Here is a 14,960-nt window from a genome sequence, read left to right as displayed (position 1 = left end):
GTGTTTGGGGCCTTCCCTTCCTCAGGTGTGTGGGACAGGGGCCTGAACTTAAGGCCCTCCCCCAGTCTGTCCTACTCTGGGATCTTGGGCAAGTCACTCAGCATTGCTAGTGGCTGACAGTGAACTGGACAGTCCAGTATTTTAGCTTCCTGTCCCATAAAAACAAACCAAAGCCCATAAATAGCCTTTTAATCTGGAATACAGTTCTTGATTGGAAAAAATACTGTATAAGTATTTTAAGTATATTATAAGTGTAAATAAGGCAATGATGTTTCTTTGTGCAGGTAAAATCTCCTGAGGAGGCCAGAAAGCAACAGGCCTGGGATACCTTAAAGAGCATGTGGTGGGGACTTTGAGAGAATTTGCTGAAATTATTTCCATATTGTGCCTGGGTTACTCCCTGATGGGCAGACTTCTAAAGAGTGCTCTCTTTAGTGAAGGATGAAGATGGAGCATGGGGAGTGGGGCTGATGCATAGGAGATGGCAGTGTGGCATCTTCTCCAACATGCTGCCCAGCTTTCTGTGCTAAAGCAGTTTCAAAGAAAAAAATACAGATACTATAAAAGCTTCACAAGCAATAAATACAAATTGAGATGTTCAAATATATAGACCCATATTTTTTTTTCCATTTCCCCCTGCTAATGGTGTTTGAAGATCATCTGGACAGCCCATCTTTTCACTTAAAATATTTAATATTTATACCTCATTTTTTTCATCTAAAAAAAAAGTACGTCCTGCCTGGCCTTTCTTTTTTAGGGGCAAAGGAGATTGAGACCATGGAGCGAGGTGAACACAGCTCACAGAGAGCAGCACCAAAGGCCCTTTAGTGAGCACTCACCGTGTGTCAGGCCGCGGGTCACGCCCAACACGTGATCTCATGTGCTCCCTACAGCAACCCTGTAATGAGCCTCACTTCATCGACGAGGAAATTGAGACCCAGAGAAGGGTAGTCACTTGCCCCAGGTGATGATCACCATGACCCAGAGCCAGTTCTTCAGTGTGTGACCAGAAACCCTAGCTTCCCACATGGAGGTGACCCTGGCACTGTCCCTCCCAAGCTGCTCTGTCCTAGTGTCCCTTACTCTGCAACTCTGGGTCTAGAACACGGCAGTACCTGCGAGGACAGGTCCAAGGGCTTCCCCCCACCACATTTCACCAAGCTCTCCTGGAAGTTGTTCTCAGCCAGCTTTGGTCACAGGGCAGAAAAGGGGAACAGCCCAATCCTGCCTCCTTCCCCTGGGCCATCCCCTCCCTGTGCCACAGTCTCAGGACTCCAAGCCCTTTTACACTTCTGCTTCCCAACTTTCCCCCACCCCCGCTCAAGGCCCACGGCCGCCTCCTCTCAAGGCCCCAAAGGGACTGAGCACTCTCGGTTGAACTGAGGTCCATGATGCAAACTTCTGACCTTCCATCCCTCAGACGCCGGGTCAACCCCTAAGCGCAACAAAGACCATCATATCTTGAAGGGGCTCACAATGTACTTTATTGATGTATTAAGGGAGGCAAGGACTTTCCACTTAAAACAGTCAACATCACAGGGGTACACACATACCTGTGTCCTGGGTTGCCCATCCTTGGGGTGGGCAGGATGACCCCGAGTACAGAGGAAGGGGGAAAAGGGAGGGTGGGGGCAGAGGACCCACAACCCCCACGGCATGGGTAATGGGACAGGCAAACAGTGGGACAGAAGGAGGGTTATTAAGAAGCATCTTGCTTACTAACATGAAGCCTCGTGCTGAGAGAGAGCATGGACGAGGCCTCATTGGCTTAGAGGAGGGGCCCTTGGAGGGCGGGCACACAGTGCCCAACTAGCCGGCCAAGGCCGGCGTCCCAGGGACGGGGAGGAGGTGGGGGGCCGTGCGCAGGGCCCCCAGCCCAGGCCTCAGCTCCCCCCTGTCTCCCTCCCTGCCTTCTGAGAGGAAGAAGGGTTTAGGCTTCAACCACAGACTGATGGCCGTTACCGGCAGTGTCTCCTTAAACTACAGAGATACAATGTGCATCAACAGGGTGATCGCTTCTGACTCACTCGGGCAGACAGCTTGACATGCCGGGTGGGACAGAACCAATCCTACAGTATCTTTGGTTTGTGGGTTCCCTTCCCTACTTTAATCCTCCCTCTCTCCAGCCTCCAGGGTGGGAACGGGCAGCTCGACAGCCCCTGGAGGCTGCTGCCTGTGTGGGCCCCAAGCTGGCTTACTCACTGAGGTGCTGCGATTTGTAGGAGAGGATCTCAGCAGCCAGCTGCTGGGGGTCCAGTAGCTGTGGGAAGCGCCCCATCACAGCCTCCACCAGGTGTGGGGGGAAGACACCGCACAGCTTGGTGTACACACTGGCTCGCTTCTTGGCCAGGCTGCCTGCCCCGCCCCATGGGCCCCTGTCAGCCCCTGAGCCCGACACCTGGGGCTCCTGCAGGACTGGAGTGGGTGGGGGCAGCTGGTAAGGCTCAGACCAGTACTCTCGAGGTGCAAAGGTGGCTGGTGGGGGTGGGTAGTCAGCAGGGACACTGAAGTGGCCACCACCCAAGGCCCGTCCAAAGGCAGAGAAGGCTGGAGAGGCTGGGAGCTCAGCCCCATAGGGGTTGTAGCCAGCATAAGGGCCCTGAGGTGGGCCCAGCTCCCCAGGGCTGCCTCCTCGAACTCCCCACAGTTCTGACAGCTGGCTCTCCAGGGAGCCGATGCCCGAGTCCAGGCATTCCTGGGAGGTGCACGGGAGGGAATCCATGGTCTGCGGGAACCAGTCTATGGGCCCAAAGCTACCACCAGTGCCCCCGCTGGGAGGGAGGCTCCTGCCCGCAGGAGCAAAGGTCTGTGTCAGACCCTCCCGGCGGGGCCCAGAGGATGCCTGTGCGCCCAACTTCTTCCCTTCCAGGCTGCACTGCTCATGCTCTGCTGGCAGAGAGCCGGGCTGAGACACCGGTGCAGGCCGTCCGCCACTTTTGTCCTTGCTTGGGGGCTTAGGGGGTGACTGCAGGGCGTTGGCACGGAGCTCATCAGCCACCGAGCGCTGGGGGCGGCTCGGCCGCTCCGGGTGGAAGAACCGGCACTTGATCCCATAGGTGCACTTCCGCCCTGGAAGAGTTCAGCAGGACTCTGAGTGCGGAGCTCCAGGACCAGGGTGGGAGATGGAAAACTCAGGGTTGGGTGGCCCGCAAGAGGGGGAATTTGGGCTCAGCCTACTGGGAGGAGGGGAGGACTACGGTGGGCCTCTTACCATAGGGGCAGGGCTGCCGCCTGTGCTCGGCTGAGACCGGTTTCTTTCGCAGGAAGTTGTCCAGGCTCGGCCCGTGGCGGCCCAGGGGGTCATCGGGGGGCATGAACCTGCAAAGTAGAGGGGAGACCTGAAGGGGTCTTCCAAGTGCCGAGGAAGGGGCTGGACAGGGTGCCTCACGGGAAAGAAAAGGAGGGAGGGCAGCTCTGAAACAGGCCTCTCTAGCAGGGCATCCCTGGGCTGTGGGTGGGGTCACCCAGGGGGAAGGAGGTCCCAACCCAGAGGGCCACAGCTGTGGTGTCTCTAGGGCAGCTCTTGTGCCTGGGTTTCTCTGAGGCCGTAGGGAGGCCAGTGACCTTCTTGAAAATCAAAGGCTATAACCTCTGGCCTCTGATCAGAGATTCAGCATGGGGAACAGGAGGCTGTCTTGGAACCACTGTCCTGTCACAAGTGCCCTGATGTCACCCTCCAAATTAAAAAGCGAATGCCCTGGCCTGGTCTCAACCTGACCTTTGTGCATGTGGTGCCAAGCCCTTTTCACTCCCAAAGCTACCTGGAGGCAAGGTCAAGGCCCCCCAGCTGAACCTCCCTAGGGCATCGCCTGTTGCCCCATTCCAGGCTACAGGGTCCCTTCCTGGTGGAGCTTACTTGTCATTGACGAAGGAGTACATGAGCAGCCGCTCCTCAATGAAGCGCTTCCACTCTTGCCGCTCGCCCTGGAGGTCCCGGTATGTGTCATTGGAGACCACAACCCCATCCGAGTCGAAGGCCAGCTTCACGATGAAGCGGTCGTCATAGCACACCACCCGTCTGCCACCCACGCGCCGAGATGGTGTGAACACCAGAATCTTCTTCTTCTCCAGTTCCCGCAGGATGTGCTGGTCTGAGGCATCAGGGACCCAGGTCAGGGCCCAGCCTAGCCCCAGAGCCAGGTCCACAAGGGCATCCTAGCCTCCTGGAAGCCAGGCACAGGGGCTCTCAGCGCCAGGATCCCAGGGGCAGGAACCAGCTGTGCCCTGGCCACTGCCAGATCCCAGCCCTCACCTGGGCCTGGTATGTAGTTTGCTGCCTGAAAACCAACAGCCTCTGAGAACAGGCCTGCAGGTTCCACTCAGTAAAGGCTCCCAGGAACGGAGCTGGGCCTTCTTCCCCTTCTGACATCAGGCCTGTTCATGCCAGAGGTGGGCTTGGCTGTGGTGCTCACCCAGCCTGTCCCACAGGAGCCTGTGAAGGAGCCCCAGCCGGAGCTGGGCTTGGGATCCTGGCTCTGTCCCCTGTGTAACCAGGACAAAGCTAACCAGTCTGCCCCCGTATCTGAAGACTTCCACGGAAATAAATTGTTTTTACTCCCAAAGGCTGAGGCCTCTTGTTGTGAGAACAATGGTTAACAGCTAACCTTGACTGAGCATTTACTATGTATCACATACTCTTCTCAGCACCATGTACTGACGACTCATGTGACCCTCACATCGACCCTGTGAGGTTATCAAACCCCCATGTCACCCCATGTCTCAGATGAGGAGCAAGTGGCTCAGATTCCAGAGCCCACAGGCTCAGCCGCTATGTTATGCAGTCCCTGTGCCACTGGAGATGCAGGAAGAGTGTCCGCCCTTAAGTGAGGGAGGTGCTCAGTACCCGGAGGCAGAGGCTGTACTAGGTGACCTCTATTCACTACTCAGAGCAGGGATGCTAAGGACAGCCAAAGCCAGGAAAGAAATACTGCTTCCTGCCTGAGGCCTCGAAGTTGTCTTGGGGAGACCCGGGTCTCTCCTGGGGAGAGGCAGGGCTCCTGAGGCAGTGAGACCACACCCATCCAGAGGTGTCACTCACCTGTGATGGGTACATCGGGCCGAGGTTGCTCCTTCCTCCAGGATGGTACAAATACTGTGATGTCTGTGTGGCCCCGCTCCAGAAACCAGTTCACTGCCAGTAGGATGCCCCGGCAGGAGAAGACCTCCTTGTTCCCGTGGCTGGGAAGGAGAGGAGGGGCAGGTTCAGCCCACGAGGGTGGCAGGCCTGCTATCACCTGGGCCCGAGCCGCAGGGAGGCAGGTGGCATTCCAGCCCCTGGCCTGGCCTGGGTGGCAGAACAGCTGGGCTCAGCCCACTGCCTTCTGGCTGGGGGCCCAAGGCCTGCATTCCCTGCTGGTTCCCACAGCGTCCGGGATGGCCAGACCAGGGACTTTCCCTGAGGTCCCATCTCCTGACAGTGAGGGAACGCCCAGGAATCTGGCAGCACCCGCTCCCCATGTGGGGAAGGGTCAGGCCACTTGCAACATACCTGGGGGTGGGGGAAAGGCGCCTAGAGACTTCTGGTTCCTGCCCGCCCTTGGGGTGCTGGGACCACGGGGACACAGAAGCTCATGGGCAGCCTGAGTCACCACCCCTCCCTCGCTTGCTGGGCAGTGCCGTGGGTGGGGGCGGGGAGGCACCGATGGCTAACTGAGGAGAAACCAGAGTGCTCCAGATTAAAGCTGGATTAAAGTTCAGTCCTTCCTAAACCGCTGGGGCTGGGACTGAGCAGGGCAAAGGGGAAGGAGCCACCTCCAACCTCAACACAGGGAGGGCACGACAGAGTGGAGGCAGCTGTTTAGGAGCCTTTCAGTTTGAAAGTGAAAGGCTGTGCCTTTCTGCTCAGGACTGCCAATTCCCCAAAAGACCTGGCCCGCCTGGTCTTCTTCTCACCCCTCATGGGAGGGCATGACCTGGGGCAGAAAGATGGTCTAGAGGACAACAGAGGACTCTGTTAGCAGGAAAACTTGACAACCCCCTGCTGTGGTCTGAGGGCCAGCCCTCACCCCATCCAAACGAGGCTGGATCTAGGGGAAAGCCCTGGGTCATTCTGGTCAATTTCTCTATCTGGAAAATGGGCTCTGGAGCCTGCAGCCTCCTTAAAAAGGGCTATGTCAGCAGGACAACTTTCCTGTTTGCTTGAGGGCAAAGACTGTCTAGCTAAGTGGAGATTCCAACTGGCTTCCTGGGAGGCTGGGAGGGGGACTGGGCTCCCAGGGAATCCTAGATGCTGTGACAGGGCTCTGGGACCAGCTGCGGGGCTAGAAGCAGCCAACTGGGGCTCCCTTGCCCTCACTGGCCCCTTAGTGAACAGGTCAGACTCTCGAATAAAACAAAATAAATGTGACACAAAAGAAGTGAGTCCATGGCCAACCACATCCTGTGGGTGGCTTTGGGGGTTTTAACTGGAACCCCAAGAGAAGGTAAAGAGAGAGGTGGTGCAGCTGGGGGGCACAGAGGTGTCTGGGGGTGAGGCTGGGGCTCCCAGGTCTGAAGGTCTCTGTAAACTGTAGGGAAGGCAAAGTCCAGCCCAAAGGTAGTGCTCATCCCCTCAGGTGGGCCTCTCTGCTGTCCACCAGCCCGGTTACAGTAAAAAGTTAACATTGACTGAGAGCCGTAAGCAGGGCCTGATCTAAGTGCTTAACACTGAATAATCAATCAGCAAGCCTCTGAGGACAGGACTCACACTAAAGGCTCCTTTCTCTTTTATTCAGAGGAGAAAACTGCAATCACAGAGGGCACACAGCAGCAATACTGGAACAGAGATGCAAACCCAGGGCCTGTGCTCGTCCCCAGAGCAGGTGTGGATGTTCAGACAGGTACAAAGGCAGGCACCAACAGTGACAGCAGGGACAAGTGGGGAGTAGTGGGTGCCAAGCTCACACTGGAGGCCAGGTGCATCACATGCCTCCTTGCTTCATCCTACAGTGAAGGCAGTCAAGGCTCTACAACTCATCTAAGGCTCCCTAGCTAGTGGTAAGAGAGAACTTGATCCCACACCTGGGGCCACTGCATTGTCTTCCTGTCCCTAACAGCGAGATCTGAAGTTTATTTAACAACAACAACAAAAATCTCCCAACCTTAAATTTGAACAAAATGTTAAATGGTAGGGGCAGGCTGGGAACAGGAAGACAATGCACCTGACAAATTCCTGCTCGTCTTTCAGGACCCATGTGAGATGTCACTGCTTTTGAGAAGACTTCCCTGACCTTCCAGAATGGGTAAAGTCCCTGGTCTGTCTTCACAACGCCCAGGGCTTCTCCTATCCCATTCCCCCTTTCCTGGGCCTTCTGCTCTATTTCCCCAAGACCGGAGAGTGTGATTGTCTCTGGCTTGGCACCAGTCTTAGGTATGCAGTCCTCAGTCTGTACATGCACCCACCTACCTCCTCTGCACGCGTGTGTGTACATGCATACACCCCATCCTAGGCCAGTGTCTTTGAGCCCTGGGACTTAATGGGATGCCAGAGCTTCCAGGACAGCATACTGCCTCTGGGCATCAAATACTTGGCTGGAGACAAGCCTGCTCTCAGCTGTCTTAGACCCCAGCATATTCCCCAGGCAAGTAGTCTGAGGCTTACTCTTGGGCAGAAGTAGAACACTTCAAAGACCAGTGGAGCCCAGATACTGGCCTCCTAGGAACAGAGTGCCTCCCTACAGCTCACTTTAGTCCCTCTTGGTGCAAGGGAGGAAGCTCTCTGTTGGCACAGAAAAACCAGGCACCCTCCCACCCATATGGCAACCCTGTTTGCCCAGAAAGTCAGGGCCCCCCAGCCTGGCTAATTAGACACTAGCAAGATGTGTGAGTACGGAGGAGACAGACGCCAGCTCAGCTGCTCCCACTTTATGACAGAGGGCATGGCCAGGCCAGGCTACCCAGGTGAAAAGATCTGCCTGGGCTGGGCCCAGCTAGAGGAGAAAAATTCCCTTAGAAGGAAACAGAGGTGAATTTCCCCACGATTTGCATATGGTGGGGGCTGGCCCGCCTGCCCTTGAGGGGGAGACGGCAGCAGAGCAGGAACCCAGCAGCAGCTGAGACAGGAAGTCTGAGGCTGGAATTCCCCTCCAGCTACTGCCCCAGCTCAGAAACCCCCAGCGGCTCTGTCTCTCAGGGGCCCCCTCCTCTGGCACTGCTCCTCTAGGTGCCCTCCTCCACCACCTGCCCCGCCTCCCTTTCAGGCCCCTCCTCCTTCTGCCAGGATACAAACACATGTAGCACATGGCTGCCCCAGGGGCTTGGCACTCTGGCCCACGCCCCCAGAGGAAGGAGCCTGGGACCTACTCCCTTTCCTTGCCCAGTCACATGGGGCTGGAGCCCGAGCCTGAAAGGGAACCCCTAACTCTCAAAGCACATGTGACCAGCTGCCGCTGGCATGTGGAAGCCAGCTTTACTCAATCTCCCACCCAGGCTCAGCCCATTTCAGGAGTGGGAAAACTGACCCTGATGTAGCTGGAAGAGGGCCACCTGCGTGACTGCTAGGCTGGGCCAGGACCAGCCAGACAGCTGACTTGGCCTGGCTGGGCCAGGAGGTGGGGCAGCAGGGCACTGAGGCCTTAGGCAGCCCACCTGGGAGATCCCTCGGGGCAGCCAGGGAAACCTAACCCTTCCCACTCCTCACGGAGTGCCTGGGGTCTCCCTGTTCACAACCACAAGAACTTTTCCTTGTGAAGGATCCACCCAGGCCTGACTCACCAGTCTGCCTTGGAGGGACTGGGAGAAAGTAGGGCCAGAGGGCGGGGCCTGGATTGAAGGTAGGTATGGGCTCCCTAGGGTCAGCAGCAGCCCTGGCCCCATCCTATCCCATTCCCTGTGAAAGCCTGCATGGGTCGGGGAGGGTTACTGGGACTGAACCCTGGAAGGCTCCAGAACCCAGTACAGCCCAGGCAGCTCCAGAGGAATCAGAGAGGACCCAAGTCCTGAAGGCAAAGCATCTGGCCACCCACACCCAGCTCCCACGTAGAGCCAGATCCTCGAGGTGCCTCCTGGTCACAGCTGTAACGGCCTCAGCAGCTGGGCCTGCTTCCACAAGAGCCCAGGTCTGGGACAGGGCCTCAGAAGCCCCAGACTCTGAATAACAGTAACAACAACTATGTTTCCTGAGTGCGCACTGCTTTCCATGTTCTGTGCATTCACTCTTCCCAACTACCACCGGAGAGGTGGGTTAGCTGGGTCTAAGTTGAGTAATGAAGGCTTAGAGAGGTTCAGTGACTGGCTCCTGTAGCCCACAGCCTGACCATTACATCATCCTGCCTCCTGTCACAGGAGAGGAAAAGAGACTGAGTGCTGGCCGTCAGGGAGAGACAAGAGCATAAGTGAGCTTTGGAGACAGAAGGACCCGAGTTCGAATCCCTGCCCTACCACTTACCAGGAGTATGACCCTGAGCAAGTTCTCTGAGCTCCTGTTCTCATCCCTAAAACATCCCTAACAAATCCACTTCCAAGAAGCCATGAGGATTAAGGGAGCCTCCTGGCACACAGCAGGGCCTCAGTACAGGGCTTTCCCTTCCTATAGACCAGTTTATGAACAGAGATCAAATTCCTTCCTGAAGGCTCTTCTACGAGAGGTGAAGAGACATGGCCACCAATCCAGGACACAGACCACGATCCTGGCTACACAAGTGACACATACCTCATGGCCACGTTGCTCCCATCGATGACCACGGGCCTCAGGTCACTGCCCTCCTTGTTCTCCTCTGGGGATGGGGGCTCCAGGGTGGGAGCCTTGGGGGTGCCCCCGCCCCGGGGGACCAGGGGGAGCTGATGGCCAGGGTCTGGTGAGGCCTGGCACTCCGGCTCGGCTGCTGACCCATGTTTCACGAGCTCGCCCAGCACTGTGTTGGTGTCCGCCTGGACCCCCAGCTTCTGCAGAACGCTGTGGATCTCAGTGGATGAGTAGCCCAGCTTCCGGAAGAAATCCACCTTCATTTGCAGCTCTGCAGCTGATGCCTCCTCAGCAGTGGGCTCCTGGGCGGGCCTGGGGGTACCTTGGCAGCTGAGGCTGTCTTCAAGTTCCCACAGACTCATGGCGGGACTGGCTTCCTGCGTGGGCCTCTCTGGACCAGACACTCACAGCTCAGACTGGTGGGAAGCACCCGTCACAGCTCCTGCAGGACAACCACAGGGTTAGGGATGGGGAAATGGATCTCTCCCCGCCCCACACAACCGGATGACTGGCAGCACTGTGCAAAGCCATCTCCCGAGGGTTGTTACCTCTGTCAGTTTTGTCAAAAGCTCTCCAGCTAGGGATCACCACTCCCATTATAGAAAGGATGAAACAACTCCAGACATTATGAACTTGCCTAAGGTCATCCAGCTGGTGGCTGGTGGCGCAAGGATTTGAACTTACGCAGCCTGACTCCACCTCCCACTCCACCTCCAGACCCACACCCACTCAGGGGGCCCAAAAGTCCTGGGAGACCTCTGAGGCCTCGCCGCGCCCCGACAGCTGCGGGGAGAGGCGCTCATGGAAACCTGGGGTTGGAAGTGAGCGGGGGATGGGTGGGGGTTCCGGGGGCTTCCCCACTGAGGCCATTGCCTCCGCCCGGCGCTCGGGACTCAGGCCCAGGCGGAACAGGGCCCTTAGCCAGACTCTCGGACAGGGGGAGGGGAAGTTTCTTAGGCGACCCATCAGCAAGAAAAGTTGCTGAGAAACTCTGGTTGGCCGCCGGGCGCCGATGACGCGTAGGCTGTCCCTGGCCCCGAGCCCCGCGCTTTCTCGGCTCCTCCTCCGGACCTTGGTCCCCCGTGTCCCAGGGCCCCCCAACTTGGGCTAAGCTGGGGGTGGGTCCCGAGGCCCGGGGAGGCCGGAAGGGACTGGCCCCACCTCCCTCCCCTCGGGTCGGTCCCAGCCGGAGCCCTCCCTATCCCCTCCGTTCGACCCCGAGGCCGGCGCCCCCGCCCCACCGCGCGCGCCTCACCCCGCCAAGCGCCAGCCACGGCCGGCGGCGTCTCCATGGGGCCGAGTCCCGGGATCCAGGCCGGCGGCGCCTTTATACCGGGGCAGGTGGCGTTCAAGACTGTGACGCGGAAGCCGGGCAGGGGAGGCGGTAGCCGGGCAGGGGAGGCGGTAGCCGGCTGGGGCGGCAGGGGGCGGAGCGGCCACCGCCCCTTCCTGCTCCGCCCCCGCGCCGTCCCGCCCCGCCCTCCGGCCCCGCCCCCTGGAGCCGGGCGCGCTGGTCCCGCGGGGAGGGGAATGGGGCAAGGGCCGCGGGCACTCAGTACGCCCGCCGAACTCGAGGTTCCGGCGGCAACGCGATCAGGAGAGCAGGAGTGCACGGCCCGCATGCGTAAGGTAAGCACAGACTGAACCCGGTACGCGCCCGAGTCGGGCACGGACTGACCCAGGTAAGAGCACAGCTCTGCAAGGACAGGTGCAGCTACGAAAGTTAAGACCCAAGAACGCTTGACAAGTAACGCCCCAGCCGACGAAGGTACGTAGTCCGGGATGCGTTGAGTAAATTAGGTACCCAGAGTTGATCCACACCTACCGTTGGAGGTAGGTCCATAGTTATGGACATGTACACCCAGACAGGCACTTTTCAGTTTGAGAGAGGAACACTTAGCAGGTACACCGTGGCTGGAGCAGGGGCGCAGAGGTGGCGGCTGTACCCAGGAGTATAGGCTTTTTCTGAAACCAGGATAGAAATGTAGGTAACAACCAGGAGGAACACTATGACAGACACAGAAAACCAGGCAGAGCTTTGTTTACGCCAGTCCCCCTGTGAGTGTTCACAGGATACTGCCACACAGCTCAGAGATGCCACCCACCCCCTCTATGAGGATGCTCTTGGTTTCCTGGGTCAACCAGTCAGGATCCCTCACTTGAGCACAGTGCTTTACACTATTTACCCACGGGCCTAAGTGAGGAAGATGGAGGTTATTCCCATTTGACCCTTGAGAAATTCAGAAAAAGCTTACTTACCCAGCTAGAACCAAGGGTGCTCATACCAGGGCACCGGTGCCACATCTGCCACTTTTGAAACCATCAGTGCCCTAGGGTGGCAGGAGGGACAGTTCTGGATGGAGGGTGGGGCCTGGCACCTGCCCTCAAGTGCATGTGTGTGTGCAAAGAGAGCGCAGAATCCACAAGCTAGAGGACAAAGCCTCAGCAGTGCAACCAGCTCACTTTGCAGAGGGGGGAAACTGAGACCCAGGGAGCCCAAGCACTCAATACTGAGTGCTTACTATGTGCCAATACTTTGCTTTCATTTTCTCTGCCTTGTCATTGTGTGACAAGTATCATGTATGCCTGAGGTAGACAGTCATGTTACAGCCCAAATTTTTGTTGTGAAAGACAATATACACGGTACATGTACACCTTAATGGATAATAGTAATAATAAACACCCATGTATCCACCACTTAACTTAGAAAATAGATGGCGCCGGTCCCTCTGAGACCCTCCACATGCTTCTGTCGCAGCTTCCTCCCTTCATCCCGGATAACCACTTCCCTGAATTTTGTTTCAGTTTTGCTAATCATTTCCTTGATTCTCTTTTAGTTTTACCACCCTTGTATGAATCCCTAAAAAATGTATTGTTTGGTTTTGTTTTCAGTGTGCACAAATGGAATCATTCCATAAGTATGTGACATCCTCTTTTCACACAACATTATGTCTTTGAAAATCCAATTCTACTGCCTGTGTACCTATAACTTACTTATTTTCCTATAGAATAATATTCCATTTTAAGAATGTATTTAAGAAATATAGTTATACATTCTCTTCTTATTGGATGTCGTTTCTAGGGTTTTTTGGTTTTGGTTTTTGCTGTTACAAAGAATGTGCTTTGGATATTCTCATACACATCCTGAACACAATTTTAGAGCTGAGGACACAGACATTTAGAGGTTCAGAAAGGTGAAGTCACTTGCCCAGGGTCCCATTGCTGGTGGAGCTGCAGTTCACCCAGCTGTCTCTGAGGCATCCATCTCTGCATTGATACCAGCTTGTTCTAGGAGGCCGCAGAAGACTCGAGGGAGGAGGTGGTGTGTCTTTCTAGCTAGCTCCTGAAGCTGTTCCTTGACCCTGCCTAACCAAGTCCCCGCTTTGTTGCCTGGTCATCTTTGAAGATCCCAAAGTGTCCCCTCCTCTGTGCCTTCTAGGCACAGCAACTCCAGCTGGATGGCTAAGGAGAGAGGGAAAACAAGAGGCCCTCCCACGGGGGCTCAGCGCTGTGATCCTCTCTTCCACGCGGCTCTTTCCCAAGAAGCTGACTCTCTTCTGCAGAACCCAGGGCTGCTCTGGGAAACCCCTGCTCCACTTACAGTTGGATTTTGCAAACTTTGGCTTTAACTCCCAGGAGTCCTCTGGATCCCACGGGGGCTCCTCACATATATCTACTCCTGCTGAGTGCTGTGTATGCTATATGTCTGATCTTCACAACAGCCCCCTTTATAGTTGAGGAAAGTCCAGTGACGTGAGTCATTTATTCATTGTAGTCATTATCTTTAAGATAGTAAAAATATTAAGTAACAAGTCCAGGTTAGTAGTCATAATGATGATAAGTCAACCACAGTGATAATGCCTCACATTGATGGCGTGCTCTCTAGGCCACAGGTACCCGTCCAGCCTTGTAGACACTTCCGTGCCTTTGCATTTACTTCTACCTGGGCTGGAGTGCACAGCCCTCCTTCCCTCCCAACTGCTGCTTGGCCAATTCCAGTCATCTTTTGGATGATGTCACCTCCTCTGTGAGGCCTGCTGTGATTCCTTAGGTGCTGAGCTGCTTTCTCCTCAGGGCTCCCATTGTACCCTGCCTGTGTCCCTACATGCTGGATTGTGATTGCCTGCCCGGGACCTCTTCTGGGGCCAGGACTGGGCTGCCCAGCACTGCTAGGAGCAGCTGGTGGGATGGGTGATGTGTCACGCAGCCTGCCCTGTGAGTGAGCTGTGATCCTCTCTTCCACGCGGCTCTTTCCCAAGAAGCTGACTCTCTTCTGCAGAACCCAGGGCTGCTCTGGGAAACCCCTGCTCCACTTACAGTTGGATTTTGCAAACTTTGGCTTTAATTCCCAGGAGTCCTCTGGATCTAAAGGTGCCCAGCCCATGCCTGCCTCTGCCTCTTGTACACCTGCTCAGAGGCTGAGTTCACTAATTTCCTTCCTGGAGCCTGCCTGCTCTCCTGCTATTTGCCTGCACTCGGCCAGCCTGGGAAAGGTGTACAGAGGTCCAGGACTGGTCACCCCTTGGGTGGGGGCCAGGGGAACCTGGAGAGGAAAAGGTCCCAGGAACTGCCGTGGCCTTTGGTAGCTCCACTGGGCATCTCAGACTGGGGAGGACACAGGAGCTAAGTCACCTTTGTAGGAGTCAAAGTGACACCTTTAAGGAGTCACCTACCCTTAGCAGAGTGGCTGCAGAGGTTATGTTCAACAAAGCCTCCTGGAAGTAGAGAAAGGGCCAGGTGCCTCTCATGTTTTGAGACTCCTGGTATATTTTAAAAAGACATCACAGTAGAACTACAAAAATTGAGGTACGTTGTAAACACTAATTGAACAAAATAACTCCTTTCATCATGTATTCAAACACAGCATAACGTATTTGGGCTATTGACAAGATAATTGGAGGATTTGTTTAAAATATGTATTATTTCCTTGGAGAAATGGCTGATTGTAGGGCTAGGGTAGGAAGAAAAGTGAGCCTGGAGTCTCTTGTAGTGCCAGGATTGGGAAGTGCTCAACACGCAAAAGAATGGCGGTCTGTCAAAGGGACCCAGGAGGCTTCCAGTGGCTAAAGCTGCAACAATTAGGGCAGTAAAATAAGTAACAAGGTATTAGGTTATAACCGCAGATATAAAATGCCTATCCATGAGTCCATATTGTAGAAATAAGTTATTGAATAATAACTTGGGGAAGGAGAGACAAACCTTACTAAAGAGTTCCAAATAATACATGTGGAGTCTCCCTCCTGTAGGAGGTGGATTTTAATTATCTCCTCCCCTGCCCTTGAATGTGCCCTGGACTTAG

At 55.8% G+C, this 14,960-nt stretch overlaps 2 protein-coding genes across 5 annotated transcripts in view; one reads left to right on the top strand and one right to left on the bottom strand.

Annotated features, from left to right (window-relative positions):
- Positions 1 to 1,461: 1,461 nt before the first annotated feature.
- ZC3H12A (zinc finger CCCH-type containing 12A) lies at positions 1,462 to 11,062 on the bottom strand. The gene is made up of 6 exons (XM_036876566.2): positions 10,917 to 11,062; positions 9,629 to 10,103; positions 5,039 to 5,178; positions 3,857 to 4,091; positions 3,212 to 3,318; positions 1,462 to 3,069 (listed from the first exon to the last, which is right to left on the bottom strand). Exons 2-6 carry the CDS (start codon positions 10,021 to 10,023, stop codon positions 2,195 to 2,197), a joined length of 1,752 nt encoding a protein of 583 aa, XP_036732461.2. The 5' UTR covers positions 10,024 to 10,103; positions 10,917 to 11,062; the 3' UTR covers positions 1,462 to 2,194.
- The window catches only part of LOC118907693 (myosin IC heavy chain-like), a 131,859-nt gene continuing 127,850 nt past the window's right edge, over positions 10,952 to 14,960 (top strand). The window contains exon 1 of one of the 4 annotated variants that reach the window (XM_057500014.1): positions 10,952 to 11,290. In XM_057500014.1, the coding sequence (XP_057355997.1) occupies positions 10,952 to 11,290 (339 nt within the window). The remainder of the gene's footprint in view (positions 11,291 to 14,960) is intronic. The other 3 variants (XR_008996969.1, XR_008996968.1, XR_008996967.1) reach the window with 3 other exon arrangements.

The sequence above is a fragment of the Manis pentadactyla genome, chromosome 4 (assembly GCF_030020395.1).
Source record: "Manis pentadactyla isolate mManPen7 chromosome 4, mManPen7.hap1, whole genome shotgun sequence".
Taxonomy (NCBI): Eukaryota; Metazoa; Chordata; class Mammalia; order Pholidota; family Manidae; genus Manis; species Manis pentadactyla.
This window is presented reverse-complemented; position numbering and strand designations above follow the sequence as displayed.

Excerpts from the sequence above, each read along its gene's own strand:
- ZC3H12A (XM_036876566.2), bottom strand. The coding sequence starts at position 10,023 with ATGAGTCTGTGGGAACTTGAAGACAGCCTCAGCTGCCAAGGTACCCCC. Across the intron at positions 4,092-5,038 it reads GCCCGATGTACCCATCACAG|ACCAGCACATCCTGCGGGAA; the intron begins GTGAGTGACACC and ends CTGATGCCTCAG. Across the intron at positions 3,070-3,211 it reads GCGGCAGCCCTGCCCCTATG|GGCGGAAGTGCACCTATGGG; the intron begins GTAAGAGGCCCA and ends GAACTCTTCCAG.